Here is a 27,098-nt window from a genome sequence, read left to right on the forward strand (position 1 = left end):
GGCAGGCAAGGACCAATCACAGACAGGGCGCACGATCCCAAGTGCGTGCTTAAACGGGAGTGTGTGGGCGGAGCGCCGCAAGCCTTGTTGAAGCCAGGTGCCAGGAGCTAACCAGAGATAGAAAATAAGGTCAGACTACACTTTTTTGCAGTTTTATATAGCGTGTACTAGACTCGAAGGTATCAAAGCGCTTTACGGGAGCACCAGTTGCATTACAAACGGACATTCATTTTTAGGCACAGGGAAATTGAGTGGTTTTCCCAGAATCACAGGATGTTTGAGCCTCCCGCCAGACTCGAACTTTGCAGAGAAGGCTCAGCGTTCATGGTAGTTCGGGACGAGCCTGGTGGGCAGAGAAGGAGACAAGGGCAGTGTCCACTTCTGCTCTGCCGCTGGTAGCTGCCCCTCTCTTTCTTCCGCGTATGAAAGTTTTCTCTCACACACAGGCTGGAAAGTGTGGTGGCATCTGGAGCACTTCAGTTCGCGCCGCGAGCCTGAGGTGTGGCGGGAACGTAATTGGTGAGGTGTCCTTAGCCGCAACATATTTTTTTTTACCGTTGTTGGAGAGGAGCACACCTTAAGCATTGGCGCTTGGTGGAAATTTGACAGCGTTGTCCCAGGTTCTGTGCTGTACCCTGGGTTTCGAGGCTGTTAGGCAGTTTTATTTTATTTTTTTGGCAGCGCTGCTCAAGCACCATCGATTGGAACTGGTGACACGACGTGAAGTAACTTCTGTGTTGTTCCCACCACAGAGAAGTTCCCGCCTCTATTCTCCAGAGGGGTGGGCCATGCAGCAATTTGTAAGCAATAGAGAAAGGACCCTGAATCTTCACACGATCTATCTGTGGAACGATTGTCTTCCTAATGTGTGGGCATTTTGAAGGAAAATTCAAGTATAAAAGTGTAATGGTTCTGTTAACCCCTAGTTACTAGCAGTATTGCCAGAGTCTGAAGCATAATTTACTAGTGAGATGTACGCACCATCTTAATGAAACAGATGAAATCTTTTATTTAATTTATGTAAAAGTATATTCTGCCATTTTCCTAAGGGGTGCTAGTGTTGTGCAGTTTCCTAGTGTTAGTCACTTTACAAATATCTTACCCCTGTTCCTTTATTTTTGCCTTCCCTACTTTCACATGGCGTGTTCAGGGATGAATCAGCCACCTCCTTTCCTGAATGAATTGGGAGAACCTGACATTCCGTGGAAAAGGTGGGAGGGTATATTTAAATCATATTTGATAGCAATTGGGAGAAGAAACTATTCTAGCATAAGAAAGCAACACATCTTACTGCACAATTTGGGGATTGAGGGCAGAAAGGTTTTTGGGGACATCACAAGAAGATTAGTAGAGGATGAGCCTTTAGAAGAAGAACAGGTGGGAGATATGTATGAATACACGTTAAAGAAACTTGAGGCACACTTCAAGGTAAAGGTCAATGTGGTCTTAGAAAGACATACATTTTTCAAAAGAGAGAGGAGAAAGTATCTTCTTACATTGCTGTTCTATGGGGTATGTCAGCTACCTGTGAATTTGGGCCATTAACAGATTCTTTGATCCGAGACCAATTAGTCAGATGTACAAATGATCAAAAGGTCCAGTAGGAGTTACTTACACGTAATCCAGATCTTGAGGAAGCCATTAGCATAGCAAAGGGTCTTGAACACACCGCTCATTGTATGAGAGAAATGAAAGGGACAGAAACTTTCAGGGAGAAGAATGAACCTAAAACCATTAGTGGGGAAGGGGCTGTTTGCAAAATAGGCAATAAAGGCAGGGAGGAAGTTAAGAAGAAAGTTGAGGGATTGCAATGCTATAGGTGTGGCAGTGCCAACCATTTGGCAAACAATTGGAAGAGTCCAGCTAGGAATATGACGTGCAGAAAGTGTAGCAGAAAAGGGCACATTGCGAAGTTTTGTAATGTCTTTGGACCCAAAGTGCATTTGGTCGAAAATCCAGAGGAAGAGAGGGAGGAAATAAAAACCTTTATCTTTTAAATTAAGGATTCTGAATCAAAGGAAGAAATACAATATCCTAGCTGTGAGATTGGTTTGGATGGTCAGAAATTTCAAGTATATGCTGATTCCTGTTATCCGTTCACGTTGATAGACAAAAAAGATCTTGAAGAGAAATTTGGGGAAGGGATGTTAGAATTGGAGAAAGCTGACATCTGTCCTACAGGTTACAACACAGGAACTATACCTTTAGAAGGTATGGCTAGAATGAGGATATCATTTAAAGACAGGCACACTGTAGGCAAGGAGTACATAACCAAACAGGGTTCGAGTTTGTTAGGGTGGAGGCATCAGAAGGAATTGGGGATCAAACTAGATCCAAACAATCACGAACAGGTTTTGTTGATAGAGCCTCCAGCTATTGGAACAGATTTGGTGGAGGAATTCTCTGATGTCTTCAATGATAAGTTGAGTTTATTAAAAAACTACATGCACAAAATTGTCCCGAAGGAAGGTTCTATCCCAGTGGTTCACAAAACACGCTCCATCCCCTTGATGATGAGAGAGCCACTAAAAGTAGAGATCGAAAGATTGTTAAGTCAAGGTGTCATACAAGAAGTTGAGAGCTCATCCTGGTTGGCGCCCATTATTATCACAACCAAGGATGGGGGCGGAGCTTAAGACTTTGTGTGGATTTAAGATCTTTAAATACAAACATTCAAGTTGACAGACACCCATTACCGAGAAGAAATGAATTGTTGAGTACAGTTCATGGGGCCAAGTTCTTCAGTGTCCTGAACTTATCCTCAGCATATTATCAAATCAGGTTACATCCTGATTCCCAGCTCTTGACTGCCTTTACCACCCCATTCGGCAACTTCAAGTTCCTGAGAATGTCGTTTTCATTGTCATCTGCAGCCTCTGCTTTTCAAAGAGCTATGCAGCACATGTTGAAGGATTGCCCTAAAACTCTGGGGCATATTACCAACAACTAGCGATGATTATCGCTATGTTGGTTTAGCGGCGATATTTTTATCGCCAAGCTGCGGCGATTTTTATCGCCTAGGAACCTTGCTATTATCAAGGTTTATCTCCTAAGCGATAAAAGTCGGCCGAAATGCATGAATATCGCTGAAAAGTCAGCGATATTCATGCATTACCGAGCTAATGCTCTTAGCCATGTTATCCACCTACCATTGGATAACATGGCTAAGAACTGCTCAGGGGCAGGTGTTAGCTTTTGGAGATATCTCCAAAAGTTGGTAATAGGAGATAGCGATGTTAGCGACTGTTTCCAGTCGCTAACATCTTGGCACGCCCACTTTGCATATCATTAGCGATAAATTTCACTGACATGCAAAGCGGGGCCCAAGATGGTCGCTATCTCCTACTAGCTATCGCTAACTGGTATTAGCGACAGCTAGGTAATAGGGAGATAATTTTATCTCCGCTTTCTTGGCTTTTAAAGCCAAAAAAGCTGAGATAAACCCCCTTGATAATATGCCCCTCTGTGTTTTCAGGACGATGTACTAATCCATGGTTCAAGTGAGAAAGAACATGACCGCAATGCACGCACAGTGCTAGAAGAGCTGAGAAAGGTGGGGTTCACGACTAAGAAAAGCAAATGCAAAATCGGGGTGTCATCAGTGGACTATCTAGGGCATACAATATCAGAAGAGGGCATAAAACCTAAGATCGATCTAGTGGATGCAGTAAGGAGAGCCCCTATTCCGGTAAATAAAGATGAAATACTGGCTTTTTTAGGTTTGGCAGAGTACATGTCGAAATACATAAGGAACTTTGCGATAATCTCACAACCTCTCAGAGACCTGGTAAAGAAGGATGCGGACTTTATATGGGGTACTGAACAGCGCACCGCATTAGAGGAAATCAAGAAAGCGATCATAACTGCACCCTTCTTAGGGAAGTTCAATGCGGAAAAAGACACAGTAATCTTCACTGACGCAAGTGCTAAAGGAATTGGAGCCACATTAGCTCAAAGACTTGACTCAAAGTTCAATGTGGTCGTTTTTACATCTAGAACTCTCACGGTATCAGAACAAAATTACTCAACAGTGGAAAAAGAGGCACTGGCAGTGTATTGGGCAGTGAAACACTTCAGCTTTTATGTGTGGGGAATCTCTTTTGAAATACATACAGACCACAAACCTCTATTGTCTTTGTTCAGCAAAAAAGAAATTGAAAGCATGACCCCAAGGATTGCAAAATGGTGTATTGGACTACAAGGATATAATTTCAGGATGGTACATGTTCCTGGTCCTCAAAATAAGGTAGCAGATTATTTATCCAGGGCCCCAGTGAAAGGGGATTTCGGAGGAGGTCATGGAGAAGGACGTGGTTTTAGGAATAAGACAACCAGCCATCACAAAAGATCTGTGGAACTTAAACATGGAAAAGGATGATGTAATACAAAATGTAAAAAAACTTGTAGTTGACGGGTGGCCTAGTAGATGTAAAGATTTGCCATTTGACATGCAACCGTTTTGGAATGTGAAAGATGATCTATCCATTGTTGGGGAAAACTTGTACAAGTCAGGGAAGATTGTTCCCCCTGTGGGTTTGGTGAATCATATTGTGGACCTCACACATGAAGGACACGTGGGCAGAAGTTTATGTAAGGCTAAATTAAGATCTGAGTATTGGTTCCCTAAAATGGATCAGTTAATGGAAGAAAAAGTCAAAGAGTGTTATGCGTGTGGTCTCAGCGATAAGACTAGAACAATAAGGCGGGCTCCCCTCATTCCGGTACAAGTTCCGGAAGCACCCTGGGACAAGCTGGGACTGGATATCACGGGGCCCCTACAAGTCAAGGGTTCACATGATTGGTATCTACTGGTACTTATTGACTACTATTCGAGTTGGATCACACATAAATTTGTTCACAACATTGACACTAAGGCAATTATTTTGTTTTTAAGTGCCACATTCTCTAAAGAAGGCATCCACTCCACTTTGGTCACAGACAACGGAGTACAGTTGGTGTCGGAGGAGATGAAAGTCTTCCTAGAAGATTTGTCAGTGAACCATGTACGCACTCACCTTTACTGTCCAAAAGCTAATGGCAAAGTAGAAAGAGCCAATAGGATGCTTAAAGATTGCATACAACTAGCAGGAAGGTCGGGCATTCCAGTTGAGCAGGCCATAAAAGATATGTTATGTTCGTATCACACAACACCTAGTCTCAGCACAGGTTACTCTCCTTTTGAATTATTGAGAGGAAGGAAAGCGGGCTCTAAGTTGTCACCCAACTGGTTGTTTCCTAAAGAACCAGTTACTGTGAACAAGGAAGACTTTAGAAGGGATGTAGAGTCACGCCAAGGCAAGTACAAAAGGTGGTACGACAAGAAGTGGGGTACAAGAGAGAAGGTTCTAAGACAGGGTCAGTTGGTGCACATAAGGAAACCGGAAGGGTTGGGCAGGAAAGGGGACAAGTACTTCGCACCAGAAAGAATAAAAGAGGTGCACAAAAACATGGTCACTTTGGAGAATGGTAAAAAATGGAGTATGGACAGAGTAGCCCCTGGAAAAACTGGTGCGGAACCTATTGTGAGCAACAGTGCTGATTCGAGAGAAGATATGGGAGGTGAACCTCCGTTGAGAAGGGGAACTAGGCCTCGCAAAGCACCGGGGTGGCATCAGGATTTTCATTGGGATTAAGTGTTTGTCGCTGACTCATTTGCTCATGTGACCTCAGGTCTACTGCTTTGGACCTATTATGTTCTGTTTTCTGTTTTCTCCTTGATCTTTCTTCTGGCTCTACCTTCACCTTTTCCTCTTGCTCGTTCCGTCTCTCCTGTTACCTTCTTTTCTCCTATCCCAATCTGCTCTTCTGCTTTTCTTCCCTTTGGAAGGAAGAGGTGTTGTAACTTTCCCTCTTTTCTCTCTACCACTCCTCCCCCTCCCTTCTTCACTCAGTTGGTATAACCTTAGAATGTTCACTGAAGGCTGCCTTAGAATGTTGGTTCTGTGACACTCAGCCTTACCCGGTGCCTGCAGCTGGGGGTGCGCTTTATTTCTTAAGATAATAATAAAGGAAACTAGTGACTTACCCGCTAGTGTATTGTCAAATTACTACAACGAGCTCTTCCTCACTTACTCACTGAAAACTGTGACTTCAAGGAATAGTTCTCGCCCTCTCTTTCCCCCTTTCCTTTATTTTTTGTTCCCCTGTGAAATGGATCCAAAATGTAACAAGCATTTGCAATACACTAGGTCTCGCATTTACGCGAGTTTGAGCTATTGGTATTATAAATGAGAATGCCTTTTATGTATGTGTTAAAAAACGAAAACAAAAAAAACAGCATTTTCATTTACGTCAATATCTCAAACTAGCGTAAATGCGAGACCTATTTTATTGCAAATGCTTGTAATACAAAGAACCTCTCCAACTCACTTGAGTAAAAATAATCAACCTCAATTCACAGATAAGGATTAATCATTTTATAGCTAAGTTAAAAAAGGAAAAAATAAATAAATGTATATTTAATTCCAGTACCCGAAAACAGACCAGGGACTGAAATTTGGATTTCTCATTTAATTTATTCGCATTGGATTTATAAATTGAGACAGTACCTTTGAAAAGGACGCAAATTATGAGAAACATTAGCAACGAAGCACAGACTGTTCTGTTTGGTGCATTACAGTCGCATTATTTATCATTTTTTGCATATTTTATATACCCGAGTGGGTAGCAGAATTTAGAAGGGTGCAATAGCCATTCTGCTATCACATAGTATTGTGGATAAGAATTGAAAATGTCCTTCTATCCGCTCAGATCTGAGTTTGTCTCAGAGATGCACAGTTGGAGAGAATGATTATGCCTTCGTTCCAGCAGCAGTTGATACTCCATAGTCCCATCAGGTCAACAGCATCCCCCGCCCCAAACCTACCCAACATCCCGCAAATAACACACAGACACCAGTGTTAGATTGGGAAAAGTTGCTGCAGGTTTATTACATACAACATTATGTAATCACAGTTGGTTATCTTCGGGCGATCCAAGGGCAGGCCGCGTTCTCGCCACCTGCCCACCTGATGAGCCAAGCAGCACAGTGGCGAACCACCCATCTGCTGCATCATTATGGTAATAACTCTACTCACGCCCCTTGCGGGGCGTATCTAGGCAAACCCCCAGTTGCACAGGCACACAACCGCCCGAAGGACTACTGGGGCGCCGACACGGGTTCCCGGCCTCCTATGAGGTTCCAGGTTAGGCTCTGGCACCCCTATGTGCCCGCTGAAGTACAGTGCTGCACCTCTCTGATTCCGGATCGCCCCATAACTCCGCCACAGCCCGGCCGGCGGCCACCGTCGCCGTCCGGGCCCCCCACCACTTTGCTACTTAGGCAACCTGCAACCTTTGCTCTGCAGAGCTTCTCTTTAAAACAAGAGGAACAAGTCCAGACCGACAGGTGAGAGGTGGACCCCTTCCACCTCAACAAGACCTTTAATCCTGTCCTAAATGATAAAGGCCCCTCTGTCACTAATCTGCAGATTACCCCCGGGTCCATATCCCTCTACAGCAATAGTGTAGACCGACCAGGTACGAGGGGTCATACCCCCAGGTGAATGACCAAGTGCAAAATAGGGGGGGCCCCCAGCTGCTAGCGCTTCTAATTTGTACAATGGAGTTCCAGCGCAAGCCACTGAGACCCAACCACAACCCTCACACAAAGTGTCAGAAGACTACACCCAGGTTAAGTTTCAACTTCTGCCGAAGCGCGGTCCCCAAAAAATCAAAGTTTAATATATAACTTGTGTGGTGTCCCATCATTAGATCACAGGAATGCACAGGTTGAAACCGCTGGCTATGCATGCCCTCGTGAAATTAGCCTGAAGGCTGCTTAGTCCCCTTAGAGCTGGTTGTAAATGTGCATTTTATTTTATTTGTATTATCTTTAAACATTGACTATGTAAGTTGCTGCCCTTCTGGTAAAGTTGGTGTTCTAAGTGACATTTTGACTAAGTAACTGCCTGCGATTTGAGAGCTTGGTTAGGTGGTGATTTATTCTCGTCTCGTTCATAAATAAGATGGAAGTCACAACTGAAATGTTATTTAAAAAATCCCCAGTAAAATAGCTGCATCAGTGAATGCTCTTTACATCTAAAATTTTGAATAGAAGCATATAGAACCCAACTTTTGGTAACTGGAACCCCCCCATGTGCCATATCCTTGCCATAAAAAATGAAAATAGTTTAAGCATCTTGCCATCCTGCCAAAGACCTATTGGCTTTGCCAATTGTTGTTTTCTCTGTCTGTTTGTTCTTTTCTTCTTTCCCCCTTTTGTGTTTTTCTTTCCCCATGTTCTGGGTCAAAGTCTGATGAGAAATAATAAGTGCAAATCCCCAGAAATGAGTGCTGCCGGGCCACACCTTTAGCCACCGGCCCAAATTGAGTACTGGAAGCAGCAATTCCAAATGTATATTACAAACAGCAGTTGGGGGATCACAGGCAAATGTGGGGAACCTGAGAAAGCAAGTTAGTCACATTCAAAATAAACTCTTACTATTTGACACTGTTTAGTCCCCAATTTCAAGCCTCCGTATATTTTTATCTATTGAAGATGGTTCTACAAGTTTTTATGCTTGGGAACTGCTATATAACAAGCATTTACAATGCAATGGTCTCGGCATTATTAAAGGTAGAGCTAATGGCATTGCTCATGACTTTTTTTTTTTAAATCGTAAATAAATGGCATTGTCATTTACATTGCCAATAGCTTAATCGTTAAGTAAATGGCATTGTCATTTACAATGCCAATAGCTTAATCGCTCGCAAATGCATGACCTATTGCATTTACACCCACACAGAGCCACACACACACACAGGAGAGCAAGCACAGCGAGAGGGCAGGGAAGCAAGCACAGCGAGGGGGCAGGGGAGCAAGCACAGCCAGGGGGCAGGGGAGCAAGCACAGCCAGGGGGCAGGGGAGCAAGCACAGCCAGGGGGCAGGGGAGCAAGCACAGCGAGGGTGCAGGGGAGCAAGCACAGCGAGGGTGCAGGGGAACCAGGGGGCAGGGGAGCAAGCACAGCCAGGGGGCAGGGGAGCAAACACAGCCAGGGGGCAGGGGAGCAAGCACAGCCAGGGGGCAGGGGAGCAAGCACAGCCAGGGGGCAGGAGAGCAAGCACAGCCAGGGGGCAGGAGAGCAAGCACAGCCAGGGGGCAGGAGAGCAAGCACAGCCAGGGGGACAGCCTCCCAGATATTGAGGCATACTACTAAGCATGCTAGAACGAGAGCACAGACTTACTTTTCCATGCAACTTATACACAACAGGAAGATGCATGCACAAGACAAACTTGATCACAATACGCAGGAGAATAGAGTGCACACTGCACGCATGCAAGATCAGGACAACTTAGCTTAAAAAGAAATAATTATACTCAGACCCAGGAAGTGCGTGTGTTTGTGCTCCATTCTAGGCGCATAGTGTTCGAGGTCAGCCTCAGTGGTGTTACGCTAACTGAAAGGGTCATCTATAGAATGTAAAGCGGGGCTCTGTAGTCTCCCACATCTCACAGATATGTATTTTCCCTAGGCTGAATGCGCCCCCCCCGTAAAAGTTGGGAGCCCCTGAAACGTTGGGGGCCACTGCTCCGCAGGAGGTGTGGGACTTACATTATGCCCCTGCCGGCCTTCAGCGGGATGCCAGGCACCTAGGCACACGTCAAATTCGCAGAACCCATCAGACGAGAAGCGTGCTCGTGCGGAAGAACCTCTCGAAATTATCCAACGGGTTTGTCTTTGGGACTTGTAGAGGGCATTAAATATAGTGAAAACGATGGCTTAGAAAAATGCATGTTCATACAATCACACTGCGGGCTATCGTCCACTTTGTGTTTCTGCCGCAGTGTGGTGCTATTGCAAAACAAACGTGTTCCTGGCACCCTTGAAAGCAGTCTTGGTCGAAGAACCCCGACAAACTTCCCAATATTCAATGATATGCCTGTCTTTGCTGGAGTTGAATGAAGTTTGATTTCCGAACACCAGCAAGGTGGATCCGGCAGAAGATGCTGGCGGATGCCTGCGCTTAGAAGCCCCTCACCATGCCGCACTGTTGCGCCGGCACAGCCCCACGCTACCGTCTCTGTGCCCCCGGCACTCGCCCCTGCGGACCTTCAATGGTTCCTGAGGGGGAATCGCAGCGAAACATTCTCACAATCCGTGCCTAATGCATTAAACCTGCCTCTCCATTGTTCCCTCGACTTGCTCTGACCTTGCAGGGTATCACTTTCCAGCTTGTTCTTGAAAATGCTTAAGTGAAAACAGGCAGGGTGTTCACGTTAAGTATCCATGCTATAAAGCCATCAAATCAAAGAATGGTGAGAAATAGGTCATATTTTGTAAGGCGTGTGTGAGAATGTGTTGGGCGCTGTTTGAGTTGAACCTGGTGTGAATGGCTTATAAAGTGAAAGTAGTCTTGGCTCCTGCACTGCTTGCTAGAAGCCTTGGGAGGTGAGTAGGACGCGGGCAATCACTCAATAAAAAACCTGTTGGACTCTATGAGAGACTTGGGTTTCGAGCCATCGAGAGCCTGCACAGGCAAACAATAGGAAACAGGCGTCACTGAATACATTAGTGCATTTTCATTCATTCTGAGAAAAAAAAGTATGCTACCCCCGAAAATAATTTTTATTATGCGCATACTTGGCACGATTAAGCTTTCGAGGTCTCGAATTACAAGGCGTGTTGTCCTCATGCTAATGTGCACTTGGGCATAAACTAAATCCTCTCAATTCGACGGAAAATGCGGCAGAGAGCGCAGCTCTCCGCTCTGCGCAGTCGGGTCGCTGTTGAAGTTCTAGTTGAAGGTATCAGGGCGCACCTTATCTTCTGACACGGGACAGTGACGTTTTAGAGTCACACTGTGTCCCTCCGTGCTTGCCTCTCGTCTGATGCAGCTGAGGCTGACACCCACCGCTGCACAGAACATCCCCCGATCAGCGTCCTGCAACTCCCCCGTCCCCAGAATGGTATATTCCGTGGGGAGATGCAGCTGAGCACCCCTTTGCTCGATTCCGTGTGATGTGATTTGCCCTCGATTTGACCACAGAGTCCACCAGAGCAAGAATAGGCAGAGTGGTGGATCCCTTCTCGGTTAATGAAGCAAACGTTGAAAAACTTTTGTAAACGGAGGTGCGTTCCTGAGCGCCAGGTCTAGGAAAAATGCTGCTGTGGAGGTTGTGTGTGGGTTAGTACTCCTAAATCCGAGCCTGCTTGTTGAACCGTGCAAGGAATCTCAGCGTCTCCTGCAGCGCGCAATCATCATCGTTTTAGTCCATGGAGGCTTAATTGCACATTTGTGCTAGGGTCTCCAGGAAAGTATTTCGGCAAGTATGCTTTCAGAATCGCCCTGAAGTCTGCTGTCAGCTTCGGACTTGCGAACGTACTACAGTGCCATACACATGGCAGAATGTACATAGTAAGAATATTATTTGAATCACAATTGCGTAATGGCAAGCCATGATTGTGTAACTTTTTTTAGCTAATTAAGCCCGGGCTCCTCTATGCCCTAGGGAGCGTGATCTCCCCTGCCTATTAGGAGGCATAACCCCTGCTGCTCTTTTCATAGCCCTGTCAGAAAGATTGCTTGTCCTTGGAAAATAGATGCATGCATTTGACAGGGCACAGTCTTCCCCCGGGCAGAGGGGAGGCTGTGTGGTCTCAATTTTGCTATAATCATGACCTCACCGCCATCGGAAGGCGCAGAAGGAAAAGCACCTTCCCAGTGTCCGCAGGGGCTGTTGCTAGGATTCCCAGGGGGCACAGGTCTGTCTGGTATCTAATGACAAGCTTTGCTTCCTCAGACTTTACCACACGGACGCCTCCTCCCCACAGGAACCGGAGGACTAGGGCAGTCAAGAAGTGTAACACAAAACAATGGGGTCCTCCAAGCAGAATGTGGCGAGGGACCCCCGAGGCGTACACACCTCACAGATATTATTATTACGAAATAGGCTGAACTGGGCCCCCGAAGGGTGGGGCCCCTTTGCGCTGCAAGGCTTGAGTTTGCTCCCTGGACCAGGGGGCTTCTTTTAGAGGGCGATGGGTGGAATGATTGTCAGGTATCCAGCCTGGAAACAGACCGAAAGAAACACAAACTCGAGTTTCTTATGGACGTGCATACAACCACTCCTGAATCCTCCTAGAGTACGAGCTTCACTCACGTCAAACGCATGACACGTTATGAGCACATTGCTTTAACTCCCACTCCCCTCCTTTCTGGAGCCACGCGCACTCATGGACTCTTCCCAGGCCCGCAGATGTCTGGGTGGCGCACCCGTTGCCCTGGCTGTGCCTATCTGAGGCCTCCTGAACCCTCACACAGAGAGGGGAAGAGACACACCGGCGGCCTGTGGGGGCACCGTCCCTGTCAGCCGGCTTCTGCTGATGAAATCAGTGGTTCAAAGAAAAGTGCAACTGAAACAGACTCCAGCCTACCTCCAAAACCCAGAAAAGCGGCTAGAGTTTGGGGCCGTGGGTTATTTTAGTGGTGCGTTAATGTCTTTTTTTAATTAAGAAAGTTTCCGTGAGTAAAGGCGGCACGTCTCGTAGGGTGTACCGAGGCAAGTGCGGAACTCCTGCCCGATCCTTGACACCATGATACGGGTGTCATACCCAAAGCAAGAGCAGACTACCGGAGAGCTGCGGGCGGAGGGAGGGAGGGGGGAGCGGGACTAAGGAAAGCTGCGGGCGGGCGGAGGGAGGGGGGGAAGAGAAATATACATGGCTTTGTGAGAGCGCACGCTTTATTTGGCATGGATGCAAACCGCTCGGCTAGATGTCAGGTGAACGTTACTGTCAATTCTGCCCGCACGGTGCTTCACCAGATCACGCAGCTTGTGCAACGCGCAGGGGGACCCAGACCTGCGAAAGATAAGAGCGGCAGGGAGGCTTTGCAGAGTGCGCTCTGCAGCTCCCTGTGGTGACCCCAATGCCTGTCTGCCCACAGAAAATGAGACGGCCCGATGTGTACACACAAAGACTGCCAGGTGGAGGAGGCTGCGACTTCTTGGGGCGGCTGTTGTTGTTAAATGGCTTAAAGAAAAGCGCCGCCATTTTCAGATTCGGGGGCGTGTTTTTTGCGCCCTGAGTGACAGACGACGTCACAGGGCTAAAGAATGCAAAAAATCACGCCCCCGAATCTGAAAAAGACGGAGCTTATTTGGAGGGACGGCTCTCTCCTCCAATGGCTGGCCTCCTTTTAGGAAGCCAGCCAATGGAGGTGAGACGGGCGAGGGAGGCGGGTTCCAGACCCTACTAAGTAACATACGACTCCTCCCGGAAGCTGGCAAGCCAGCATTTCCAGTCCTCGACCGAAAAAGGTATTGTGAAAATGATAAATCACTTGATGGGCTAAATGTGGTGATGTTTTAATCTGGTGATTCTAGCCTAAAAAGGATTTGTGCAAATTGCCTCCACTTTGTGTGACTGTTTCTAGTAGGGGACTAAAGTTGTGAGCTTTGAGTGCGGGCTGATCAAACCTTAAAATTAATGTCATCCCCATTCATAAAGTGATCGAATACCAGAGCCACCAGTTGCAAAAAGAAGTGATGAAAAGCGGCATGGGTACTTGCCGGAACCAGTTAGATAAAACAAAACTTCACAACTTGGGAGGACAAAATGGCCGACACAATTAACTTAACTTAACTGAACCTGAGGAATGACTGCCATTTCGCCAGCTTGCTCATTAATCTGGGTTCATGGCTGTATATTGCTAACACAGTCTTGTTTCAGGATCTAATAGACATGCAGTCTAATTGCCTTGTATTAGCGCACTGTCGGTGGGCATCAGTGTTCTGCCCCAAACAGAGATCAACCTCACAGGACTTAATAAGATGTGAGCTAAAGCTTGTATTTTCAACAGCTAATTTATCGTCCACGATAGCAACTTTAAATTGACAGGACAAGTAAAACATAAGCAAAATGAACGTTCCAGTCTGTAATGCAACTGGTGCTCAGGTAAAGCGGTCTGATACCTGGCTTCGGGTCAAGTTTGCTCTATATAAAACAAGCATTAAAAATGCAATAGGTCTCGCCTTTTATTAACTTAAAGCCTTTTGCTTTGCTATACAATACCATTACCAAAGCAAATGGCTTTAACTTAACCAAAGGCGAGACCTGTTGCATTTTCAATGCTTGTTATGTAAGTCGATATTTTTAACTCAATATTTTGTGTAGTTACCGTTTTTGGGCAGACATCTGTTCAGGCATCCCTGTGGTGTGTTATGTTTGTGGCTACACCCAGGGTGTGTGTTTGTTTGTGTGTGTATGTACTGGCAAGTATTGGCAGCCTTCAGTGTGTGTGGCACAGGTGTTGTGTGTTCCTGTGCAGCCACTCCTGAAGTGGCTGTCTCCCTGGTTGTTTGTTGTGTGGTGCAGGGTGTGGATTGAGCTTGCTTGTTGCTGTGCTTGTTGCTTGTTGCTGTGCATGGGGGTGCACAAAATGGGCACCTGGCCTGTGCCTTCATGGGGTGTGTTGATGTGTGGCGGGGGGAGGTGTGTCCCTGTGGTCTTTGTGCCCTGCCCATGCCTTGGACTGGCCCTGCCTTCTGCATTGTGCGCATGTATTGACCGTTGTGGTGAAGTGACCGGAACGTTGCTGCAGGTTGACGGTCGATGTGTGTCCAGGATGCAGTGGGGTGACTTGGTGGCAGGTGGGTCATGTGTGGGTGCCCTTGTGGATGAGTTGATGCCCCCAGCAGGGTGTCTGTTGTGGATTTGGACCCTGTGTTAGCCCGTGTGTTGTGTGTTGAATTTGTGTAGTTGCGTACCTGCAGCAGCATCCACGGTGGCCCTTGAGATGATAGTGCTGTAGCAGGTACAGCCCCGGGAACACGAGTAGGGCAGGGTCCATGGAGGTTGTGACTGGGTGGAGAGGACCGGGACTGTGGTATCGGCTCCGCTGTCGAGTTTCCACCATCTTGGGTTGGGCGGTGTCTCCGCTGTGGTGCATCTGCTTGTTTGGGCCATCCTAATTTGTGGAGCGGGCGGACGTCATTCCGCACGGCGGAGAGTCTCCATTGGCTCCCACCACCGCGGTGGAGGGCACACTTTGATGGCGGTGCGCGCCACTCTGCGGGATGGGAATTGACCTATGTTTTGCAATACTAATATGGCGGACGTGTTTCTCGCTGCTCGCGGGCGGAAGAAGGCGTTTTTCCACCCCACCAGCACTGCGGTGGTGCCACTGCCCGACATCCTAATGGACCCCTATGTTTCTTCCTCTAAGTAACCTGGTGCACATCTTAGGTAACTGGTATGCTGTGATGCATTCCATTCCATGCACACTAAATAAATGCCAAGCCTTTTCATACAAAGGAAATAGTGTTAACAGGCTTGTGAGAAATAACTTTTGGGAGGAACACACAATTCTGGCACCTGTGTTTCAATCTCATTGGCAAAATGGTGTGTCTGTCTGTCTCTTAATTGAGGACATATTAATGGTGTGAATATTTACGAATGTTGCTAGTGCACCCAATCACTCCTTTAGTGAACGTCTCACTTGCCACATATGCTGGTTCACTCCACAAGGTCCTTGCTAGCTTTTGAAACGTTCCACAATTTAGCCCAGGTTTGCTATGCCCAATACACAACCCAGGACAGGAATGTCTCTTTTTCTACAAGAAGAGTGATGCAACTTGGTATCCTCATATGTTCTCAGAATGGTCTATGCTCTGGACTACTGGCCAATCTAGGCTGATTCTGCTTGGAGGACCACGGAGTTGTGTTGTGGAAGTCAAAAGTTGTGAACACTTTATAGGCAACGGCTTGTGATTGGTGGAGCTGACACAAAGTGGGATAAAGCTGTTCTGCAAAGTCAGTCATGGATGTCTCCTGTGCCATTACCCTCTGCCCATATTGACCACCACTAAATTAACCTGGTATCTAATAACGTGGTAGATTCTGTCTACAGATGTTGCAGTAGGGAATAACTGAGAGTACATTTTGATAGATGTGTCTAGACATTAAGCACCATGTCTAGAGCTAGCAGAGAGGGTAGTCTGCCACAATTTGACAAACTATCCTGCCTGCCTAACTGATAGTCTATGCGCTCTATTTTGAGTCAAATGAACAATCATGTTTCTGAAGGCGTTGCCCGCTGTGTTCTGCCATTGGAAACTGTAAACCAAAAGCTTGGCAGTGTTTGGATCATCAGTGTAAGTGGATCAGACTGGCTGCCCTGTATAAAGCATTTGGTCAGATTTTTTTTTTTCAGTTCAGGACCACCAGGTTCATGAGATTTTTGTTTTTCAAGAATAAACTCCCTCTTTGGCAGATTGTTTTTGAAGACGTTTGCTGAGCAGTCGCCTGAAACATGGCATCCACTCAGCAAACTTTCACTGCCTTCAGAAGAGCGGTCTTGTGCTCCTCTGATGGCACAGAGATCTCGTTAGGGCTGGTGGGGATCCCAAAAGATGGTGGGCAGCTGTCTGGCCTGGGTGATGGAGTTCATGAACTCTGCCACCCTGATGGGTGGCGGGTCGCCCACTGTAATGTAAATCAGGCTCTAAATTTGCTTTTGTTTTTGATGACTGAATATTTATGTAGGTTTTAGAAAAAAGTATTATTTAAAATAAATTTTCCACTATCAAAATACATTTTAACATTGTTGTATTAATATCACAAGGTTTACAAATCCCTTTAAATTAAATGTTTAGTATTTTCTAGGTAACTTATTATAAAACAATAATCCCTATGGGGTTGTATTACATACACCTATCCTTTCTATGAATGACATTATTAAGGTTGGAAGTTGTTGATCTTAATTTTGATCTCCTTTTTAAGATGGCCCATCCTTTTGTATTTGAGGTACTATAGTCAAAGCACTCAGGGCCTTATTTTTGTGAAGTTTTGCATTGCTGCGACACTTCTCAGTGCCCCTTTCTTGCCACACCATAGATGTGCTGCAGTTAAAGTACTGTGTCAGTATTACAGATGCAACTCCAGCAATGTGTCCTTTCGGCCTGCATCACCCTTACGCTTGCCATGAGGCAGGCGTAAGGTTTTCACGCAATGGCTTCTTAGAAGTGGCACACTGAAATCTTATAGATTTCAATGTACCACTTCTATGAGGATTTGATGTGGGGTAACGCCCACCCTGCATACATTATACCTGACGCAGATATAATGTAGCTCATGGGTTTACAAAAAGTGATGCACCGACGCGCAAATGTGTCGCAAAGGCTCATAAATAAGGCCCTCAGTGTATCCAGTCTTATGTATACAGATGCAATGCAGTTCCTTTTGTATTTGAGGTACACTAGTCAAAGCGCTCAACGCGTCCAATCTTATGTATACAGTTGCAATATGTTTTTTATTTGTTAGTGACCACCATCTCTAAATGCAGCATTCAGTATGATCACCAACACCTAAATGTCGTTTCATAGTGACTTCTGATTGCGCGCTATACATTTGATATTAATAATTACAACTGTAAAGATTGTTTTTATCAATACCATATTAAGCCAGGTATTTCTTACATTGGTGTAGCTGGGGAACTTAGGTTTGGAGTGACTCTAGATTTCTCTGCTATCGCCATGACAAGATCTGTAAAGTAGGGAATTTGTCTACAGTTATAATATTGAATTATTCAAAATGCAAAATTGCTTTATTTGCCTGGTGCTGTCTCAGTGTCACACTCAGCACTGTATTTCTGTCTGGCCCTCTAATGAGTCTGTGTGAATTTAGATCATAGACTCATCTCCACGCAAATACCTTCATTTTATATTGCAGCTTTGAAAATTGCATCATGGTTTATATAGCATTTATTTATGAAACAATGATACTTCGGGTGCTGAGAGCAATGCTCATGTTGCTTCAGAATATCAAATATTGAATATTCTTTTGACTCCTGCAGCTGTAACATAGGGCCTGATTTCGAGTTTGGCGGACAGGTATACTTTGTCACAAATGGGATGGATAGCCCATCCTCTTTATTACATGTGCACTATATTCTATGGTACTTGTAATAAAGCGAGCAGGATATCTGTGGCGTTTGTGATGGAGTACCAGGTAGTAAATCAGGCCCATAGTCCATATCAGAGAATCATGTAAATTCTAAATCTTAAAATTACATAGAGAGCTAAATGGTCTGTGTGAGTCACCAGCCGATTTTAATTCAATATTTAGACTGTCACTTTATACTACCACAGATTCCTCCCTTAGGGTATCGTCTACCCGGGGTACCAGGATCTTAATGTGCCATGCTTCTCATCAACTTCTCATCTAACAGACTATTGTGGCTAATTGGTCGCTGATGGAGCTCTGTCAGACGCCATACAATGTGGAAGACCGCTTAGCATTCAGGAAGAAGCAGAAGATTACTCTTTTCACTTGTTCCTTGGTGACCAAATGAGAGTCAGCATGACCTTCTCTCTTCAGCATCGATGTTTCAACCCATGACATTGAGTCCATAGGCCTCTAATCCCCGTTATGTCAATGCAGTCATCTGGGGCGTGCTAAAACAAGACCCACTCTATAAATACATTTATACATTCTTGTGATTAGTATATCATTCAAATGCTTGCCTATGCAAGCATAGAAGGATTTTTAAGATGGGTAATATGAGAAAGTATACTTCCAACCAGATACCGTTAGGTCAGAACCAAATATTGCAGAACCTTGTGGTCCTTATTTTCTTGTGGTCCAACTAGTTTGTCTTTTTTATGTCTTAAATTGGGGACAAGTGGGGAAATGTAGATAGATTTTCAACATGTCCATTGACACTGTACATACATTCAGTTTTGTTCATTGTCTATACATTTATCATAGATGGATAGCCTGATAAGCTGGCATAGATCTGGCTTGCCTAGACCTAAGGGGAACATCCATGCACTAAACAACGATAGGCACACGCCTCACACCTCTCACAATCATTTCATTTTAGCTACATAGATGACTTTCCATTTCTTAGTATAACCGGCTATTTTTATGCAATGATTTTGTGTATGTGCCCAATCCCCACCCTTATTCACACGTGCCTTGAGTTAAGATCCTCCATTGTTTTAAGAGGTTTAACCTTTGCATTCAGGTTACTGCCACACCGAAATAGTCAATATCTCAAAAGGCTAATCTCCTGGACCACTAAACAGTACTCACTGTCAAGGGTATGCTTGCATTGTGAGCCAGGTATGTAATGTTAAATCAAAGTTAATCATTGTCAATTCTTTGTAGACGTCTCTTGAATTTGAATTTGTGTTTCATTACAGCCTGAGGCTGGCATGCGAGGGCCATGGCTTGGAGTAATGACATACAAATCAGCTCATTCTCACTGGTCTGCGGTTACTGATCTGATCCACTTTTAGAACAATTTGTACTGAGTTATGGCTACCCTGGTCCCACATAAAATGTTCTGGCTTGCAATGAATGAGGGTCCTAATGAAAAGTTGTTTTCTAACTGGGTATAGCTTGGCCTTTGAGCAGAAAATAAGCGATCATGTAATACCTATAACCATAGAGACACCATGCAATGATCGCAGAAAAGTAAAAAAACATTTTTTTTATGTAACGTGACTGAAATACCATTTTAGAATTCAGTAACACAACAAGACATAGTAAAAAACACAGGGCAGGGGTATTTTAACGAAGAATAAAAGACAGTGATAGTGCATTCCACACAGTTATGTAGTATCAATGATGCTGTCAGCACAAAACTCATCAATAGGAGGTAGGAGAAATCTATTGGGTGTTTCGTCTGATACTTCCATTCTGTTTATACATTTGGAGAGCATGGCGTGGGTGTCATTCGTGCGATGAGTTTCTCCTAGACGATTATAAAATTCTTCAGGTGCTGCATCAGGCTGCGGAAAGGAATACAAATACCCAGGTTTTACATAGGTATAAATGCAAGTGTTTAACAGATTTGTAACTTCTCTCGTATGTGGCAGTTACAGAACTGAGCCCTAGTAAAGATGCATTTTTGCAGTGCAGTCATTCCTTTGATTCAGTTATTGCAATTTTGAAATACAAGCTTCCCAGAAAGAAGTCGTCCAGAAGGAAATGGCAGTCAAGCTGCCTAGACAGACTGTGAAGAAAGATATGACCTGTCTAAGCAACCTAGTCCAATGAAAATGGAAGTAGGGAAAGTGCAGAGGAAGAAAATAGTCAAGTGTGCTATTAATATATTTGTCAGCTTGGAAGAATAAATAGAATTGCTTGAGAACATATTCTGTGTGTACACTGAACTGCACCTCTTTTGTCAAAGCTCCATAAAAGAAATGTAGTACAATTTTTCTCTCTCGGTTGTCCATTATTCCATATTTGCATAACCCTGCCATTAACAACAGTACCAAAATAATCCATTCTTTACCGATTTGTGCATAACAATCCAAAGCTAAGGATTCTGCCTATAGATTTGACAGATCCATACATAACCTTGATTTTTGTCAAGCATGAAGCATAGAGCTTATGTATTATGTCTGTAGCCCACAAATCAAGGCACATATGGGCTTATGTTTTCGGTCCAGCTGAAGATAGCTGTAACAGAAAGAATGACTACAGAAGAGTTATGGAGCTGGAACATTTCATGTATCAGAAGGATGCAGAAAGAGTGTTATGTTGAGCTCAACCTTTTCATATTTGCAGGAAAGCATGGATCCTTCAGGGGGATCTCCTGACATACCTGAGCCAGGTCATGGGTGGCCAGCCACTTCTTCTTTGGTTGGGCTTCGGGAATATGATCGACGGTGCTTTGCATCCACTTGAGTAAGATACCAGGTGCCTGGGGACAAATCGCTCACATTACCCTGCGGGGTGTAGTTTGCTGAAAAAAAGAGACAAGATATCTGAAATACAACGTCCTGAACCCATCCAATAATCATATAACTGGCTCTCTGTCAGCTCAAACTCACCCAGTACAGTGGCAAAACCAACCAACCAAGAACTAAAATATAATAGCACATCATTGCAACACAACCTCAGAGAGGAACAATGCAAACAAAAGAGATCCACAACCCATCCAGTGCAGGGTCAAAACCCAATCAACATAAAAAGGCATCCAAACATGATCAGAACATAACTAGGACTAAATCAGTGAATACTTTGATTCCAACACATGCAGGGCTAAACCTCAACTAAAACAGAAGCAATCCCAGGCTGCACAGAACTCCAAGCTAGCCAGTGCCTAACGTAGCCATGTTAGACATCAAAGAGACTGGGCCAGAACCATTTACTTATTTATTTCAATTTATATAGCGCGTTATAACCCAGGGGTCTCTAAGCGCTTTATCAGGCTACAAACATCAAGTACCGTGAAGGACAACTGTTCATAGAATCATGTCGAAAATCAACATAATCACAGTAAATCCCAGGCCAGCCACTGTATCATAAGATAGCCATAAAAGATGTGAATTAACCGCGAGAAATCTCAGTATAATGAGGTGGAACCCAAAGTAATAGAAACAGAACCAGACACTGTATGTCGCCCACAAATCTACATGGGATACTGCAGCACTCCTACCTAGTGAATTATGCTTTAATCCTTCCACAACTGTTAGCTAAAAAACTGTGAATCTGAATACCTCAATGATGAGCAGTGCATTTGGATTATTCCCTGTTGAACTGTGCTTTTGAATTGCCTTTGAATTGCCTTGTGGTGAACTTTGCTTTTCAGTTTCTCCTTGTTGAGGTGTGCTTTTGAACACCTCAGCGGTCAAATATATCGTTGAATCACTCCCCAATGAGGTTTTCTCCATGTCTAATTGATTTGATGTGTGGCACTCTCCACACTGCATTATACCATGAATCTAAACCACCCACTCTCATAGTGTCCAAAAACACAGTCTATACAAACCGATTCGCATCATCAGCCCCAAGACTGTACTACCTCTCCCTGTTGGGCTCAGAAACGTTCACTTTGCACACAAAAATGCATCTAACTTCTGCAGTCTTATCATGCTTCTTGACCTAGATACCCTCCCAGTCATAGACGCCTTTGTCACTAGACAACCACTCCATTCATAATGGGCTCATTCAACATGGTTCCAACATGATCTGCCATCTTCGCACACAGCATCTGTTCAGTGAATTGGAAACATTGGAGCATATTAACAAGGGCTTATCTCCGCTTTTTTGGCTTCAAAATCCAAAGAAGCGGAGATAAAAATATCGCCCTATCAACAACAGGGTGCTAACATGCAAAATCGCATGTTAGCACCCTTTTTAGGTCTCGCCTGTCGATGCGCATGCGCATCGAGCAAGGCGAGAGTATTGCGAGTTATCCACTCTTTATCCACACTGCAAGGAATCGTGGCGATTCCTTGCAGTGCCCGTGACTTTTAAGGTCAATGCGCATGCGCATTAAGCTTATGCGCATGCGCATTGACCTTAAAAGTCACGGGCGCGTGCATGTCCCCTCTCCGCCCCCTCCCCCGTTCCGCCCCCTCCCCTGTTCCGCCCCCTCCCCTTCCCGCCGTGTCGCATTTCTCCTCCCCCCTCCCCTCTCTTCCCTCCGGCTTGTTTGTTTATTTGAGCCGCACCGCCCCCTCCCGCCGTGTCGCATCTCTCCTCCCCCCTCCCCTCTCTTCCCTCCGTCTTGTTGTTATGTCTGATTTTGCCAACTAAGCAGTAGTTGGAAAACTTGTTTACTGCGCAGTCGTCATATTTCTCGTTACTGTAGTACAGTGGAAATTTCCCTGCCAACACTCTATCTGTTGTTTAAATCACAGAGTCCGTGCCTCTATCAGTCATCTTTCCCACCGGGGAGTTTCACTTTTTATAAAACCCTTGTCATATACCACAGACCAAACCTGTGACTCATGGGCGCAAAAAGTTACCAAAACCTGCCCGGAAGCATTAGAACACGTGCCACTTTAAAAACACTGCACTCCTCTGTCCTGCACACATGATGCACACTAAGGGTTTATTTACTTTGGGGAGACTCGCCTGTTTGAGCAATGTTTAGGAAAGGTCGAGCTTCTTCTGGGTCTCGATGAGTTTGTCATGCAGTCGCTTCCGTTTCCAGTCCAAGAACCTTCTACGCTGGCGGTTAGCTTGCCACCCCACCAGCACCCCTGAGGCAAAGGCGAGAGTTACGGCAAGATACAGGCTACGCTCCGACACATCACCCATGGCGGTCCCTTCTGTCTATGAGCCCGCCTACTGTCGCGCCGTGCGCCCCGGCAGCTCCGACTCCAAGGTCACCGAACACGGTTCTACTCAAACGGCTGTTTGTATACAAAGTAATAGCTCACAGCGCACAAGACATCCCGGAGCTCACCGCCATCTTGGAATGGTGCCGTTTACTTCAGTGGCAACGGAAGCCTTGTAATGAATTGCTCCAAAAAGTGAACATTTTCTTCCCCGGACCCCCCATCGCCCTTTAAAGACCCCGTGCAACTGGGCTATGGAGCAGCAAGCAGTCCTTTTCAGCTCAAGAATTAAGCAATCAGCCTTGTCCTGGCGACTTCATGCGCGCTCTCATGGCACAATATTATCCGTGGCGATAAAAATCACCCCGCAAACAGATATTTCTTTTGCAGCGCCCTCGTTCTTCCAACAAACCCCCCTCCACCCCATTCGCTCTGCCTGGTAATAAGGTGGCTGTTGAAAAGAAATCAAGACAGACAGGCATTTTAACCGAGCAGATGAGAGCTGTCCTCAGCCCCCCTCCCCCTCATAAATTCTTTGTATGTGGTCAAGGAGATGCTGACGAGGTAAGGTCCTGTCGATGGCAGGGGGGAAGCAGGAGAGAAAGGCAGCCAGAGCCTCGAAGCAGAGGGCTGCTGCTGGCAGTGCAGCCTGCTGGGCCGGGTCACTCTGTGTTATCAGGCTGCATGTACAATGTCATTTTCCTGACGCCCCCACCCTCTGTATATTTGGCCTCCATTTTCTCCAGTAAGGATGAATGACAGCTTTACTTACAGATTCTCCAGCACAATATGATGCTTTTTTGACAGCCTGTCTTTCAGATGCAGCTGAGTCCGGAAATAGAGAAAAAAAACATGCAGTTCTGCTTTTTTTCGCTCCCATCTGCTCATGGCATGCGCAGTGTGCTAAAAATTCATTCTTTATGTATGTCAAATGCAGGAATCAGTCTTTGGCGTTGAATTAAATGTTAGTGATCGCGTTTCATTGCATTCATTTTTATGTCAAATGCAGCCGGAAATAAGTCTTAGTTTTTGAGGTAAATGATAGTGGTCGCATTTCATTGAATGCACTCCCTTTTCCTACATATCAACTTTTTCTGCATCCTGTTCATATGAACAGGCCAGACAGACATGGTTTCTCCTGTGGGCTCCCTCTGTCCCCTCCCAGCAGCCCAGTAACAGCTTCTCTGTTTATGAAAACAGTGCCTTTTTTATGCCTCTCCTAATCTACTAGGGATGGGGGAGGATAATGCCAACAATGCAACCCCTCACCCTAACTCACCCTCACTCACCCTCAACCCCTCACCCTCACTCACCCTCAACCCCTCACCCTCACTCACCCTCAACCCCTCACCCACACTCACCCACACTCACCCCCACTCACCCTCACTCACACTCACACTCACCCACCCTCACTCACCCTCACTCACCCTCACCCTCACTCACCCTCACCCTCACTCACCCTCACCCTCACCCTCACTCACCCTCAACCCCTCACCCTCACTCACCCTCAACCCCTCACCCACCCTCAACCCCTCACCCTCACCCTCACTCCCTCACTCACCCTCACTCACCCTCACCCTCAACACCTCAGCCTCACCCTCACTCACCCTCAACCACTCACCCTCACTCACCCTCAACCCCTCACCCTCACTCACCCTCACTCACCCTCAACCCCTCACCCTCACTCACCCTCACTCACCCTCAACCCCTCACCCTCACTCACCCTCACTCACCCTCAACCCCTCACCCTCACTCACCCTCAACACCTCACCCTCACCCTCACTCACCCTCACCCACCCGCACTCACCCGCACTCACCCGCACTCACCCGCACTCACTCACCCTCACCCTCACTCACCCTCACCCTCACTCACCCTCACTCACCCTCACCCTCACTCACCCTCACTCACCCTCACCCTCACTCACTCTCACTCATCCTCACTCACCCTCACCCACCCTCAACCCCTCACCCTCACTCACCCTCACTCACCCTCAACCCCTCACCCTCACTCACCCTCACTCACCCTCAACCCCTCACCCTCACTCACCCTCAACCCCTCACCCTCACCCACACTCACCCACACTCACCCCCACTCACACTCACACTCACTCACCCACCCTCACTCACCCTCACTCACCCTCACTCACCCTCACTCACCCTCACTCACCCTCACTCACTCACCCTCACCCTCACTCACCCTCAACCCCTCACCTCACTCACCCTCAACCCCTCACCCACCCTCAACCCCTCACCCTCACTCACCCTCAACCCCTCACCCTCAACCCCTCACTCACCCTCACTCACCCTCACCCTCAACACCTCAGCCTCACCCTCACTCACCCTCAAACCCCTCACCCTCACTCACCCTCACTCACCCTCAACCTCATGCTAAAGATTTACAAAAAAAACCATAAACAATTCTAAAAGCACTAACTCTAATGCTGCGAGACCTATTGCATTTCTAATGCTTGTTCACTATGCTTCCCTTTGCATCTCTAATGAGATGCAAAATGGGCGTTCCAGTGCAAAATAATAGGAGAAATGTCGCTAAGCAACATTTCTCCTATTATCAAGCTTCACGCTAACCCTGTTAGAGACAAAAAAAGCAGCGCTAACCACGGTTAACGCTGCTTTTTTACATCTGCTAATTTTCATGTAATCCAATGGGAGGTGGATTACATGGCTAAGTCCACCATGGGCTATCAACAAGAATATCTCTATCTTTGTAGTTTTATCGCTGCACTACCAGCGATAACCTCCCAAAATGCCGCTATCGCTGGATTTTTTATCGCCTAGGTGGTTAGCTTTGTTAATAATGCAATAACCAGGAGATATTATCCAGCGATAGCGGGCGTTAAAAAAATTAACGTTAAGTGCCCTTAGCGTTAGTTTTCCCTGTTCCTTAGCGTTAATTTTCCCTGTTCCTTAGCGTTAATTTTCCCTGTTCCTTGTTAATATGCCCCACTGTCTCTTATTGCGTTCCTTGCTGGGAGACATTACTCATGAACCCAGTAAACAGGTATAGTATATGGGTGGCAAAAGTAAGAGAAGTGGTTGCAAAACATGTACCTCTCAAAATACCTTGAAATGGCATTGCACATATGGCGATGACGGTACAGAGCAGGAATATCGTCGTAAAAATATCGACTAACCTAAATATCGCTGCAAAATTATATACAGGAAGAAATATCGATGACAAAAATATCGTCTGACCAGAATATCGACAGACAGGTAAGTAATATCGTTAACATTAATATAGTTGTAATAAATATCGTTTACAAAAACATAGTTTACAATAATATCGTTTTTTAAATAATTATAAGTAATGTAGTGTTTTTAATGAATATTTGTAGTCAAAGTAGTATTTTTAGTAGTATATTATTATTTAATAATGTATTTTCAGTTGAATTTAGTATTAATAGTTCCGTAGCGGGTTGTGGGTTTATAGGGGAGTAGGGTGGGAAGTAATTTAAATATAATGAAATAATACATTAATTAATGTTTTAAATGAATATAAATAGTGTAATAAATAATAGTTAATTAATTTCAATTAGTTAATTGAATAATAATTATGTAATTAATTATGTTAATTTTTAAATTAATTTTAGGTGTGTGTACAGGATTTTTTTAGTATAAATGTTTTTGGGTAAAGGGGTATTTTTAGGGTTCAGGGTCAGTTTTCAGTTTTTGGGTAAAGTGGTATTTTTAGGGTTCAGGGTCAGTTTTCAGTTTTTGGGTAAAGGGGTATTTTTAGGGTTCAAGGTCAGTTTTCAGTTTTTGGGTAAAGGGGTATTTTTAGGGTTCAGGGTCAGTTTTCAGTTTTTGGGTAAAGGGGTATTTTTAGGGTTCAGGGTCAGTTTTCAGTTTTTGGGTAAAGGGGTATTTTTAGGGTTCAGGGTCAGTTTTCAGTTCTTGGGTAAAGGGGTATTTTTGGGCTTCAGGGTCAGTTTTCAGTTTTTGGGTAAAGGGGTATTTAAATATAATGAAATAATAGATTAATTAATGTTTTAAATGAATATAAATAGTGTAAT

At 45.3% G+C, this 27,098-nt stretch overlaps 2 protein-coding genes across 2 annotated transcripts in view; both read right to left on the reverse strand.

Annotated features, from left to right (window-relative positions):
• Nucleotides 1-19,463: 19,463 nt before the first annotated feature.
• The window catches only part of HMGCS2 (3-hydroxy-3-methylglutaryl-CoA synthase 2), a 64,525-nt gene continuing 56,890 nt past the window's right edge, over nt 19,464-27,098 (reverse strand). Inside the window, exons 9-10 of the mRNA XM_086955791.1 lie at nt 20,601-20,741; nt 19,464-19,779 (exon numbers count right to left, since the gene is read on the reverse strand). Of these exons, the coding sequence (XP_086811917.1) occupies nt 20,611-20,741 (131 nt within the window). The 3' untranslated portion in view covers nt 19,464-19,779; nt 20,601-20,610. The remainder of the gene's footprint in view (nt 19,780-20,600; nt 20,742-27,098) is intronic.
• LOC147747786 (mitoregulin-like) lies at nt 22,842-23,203 on the reverse strand. The gene has a single exon (XM_086936363.1). It carries the CDS (start codon nt 23,045-23,047, stop codon nt 22,877-22,879), a length of 171 nt encoding a protein of 56 aa, XP_086792489.1. The 5' UTR covers nt 23,048-23,203; the 3' UTR covers nt 22,842-22,876.

This window comes from Lissotriton vulgaris, chromosome 1_1, assembly GCF_964263255.1.
Source record: "Lissotriton vulgaris chromosome 1_1, aLisVul1.2, whole genome shotgun sequence".
In the NCBI taxonomy this organism is placed as follows: domain Eukaryota; kingdom Metazoa; phylum Chordata; class Amphibia; order Caudata; family Salamandridae; genus Lissotriton; species Lissotriton vulgaris.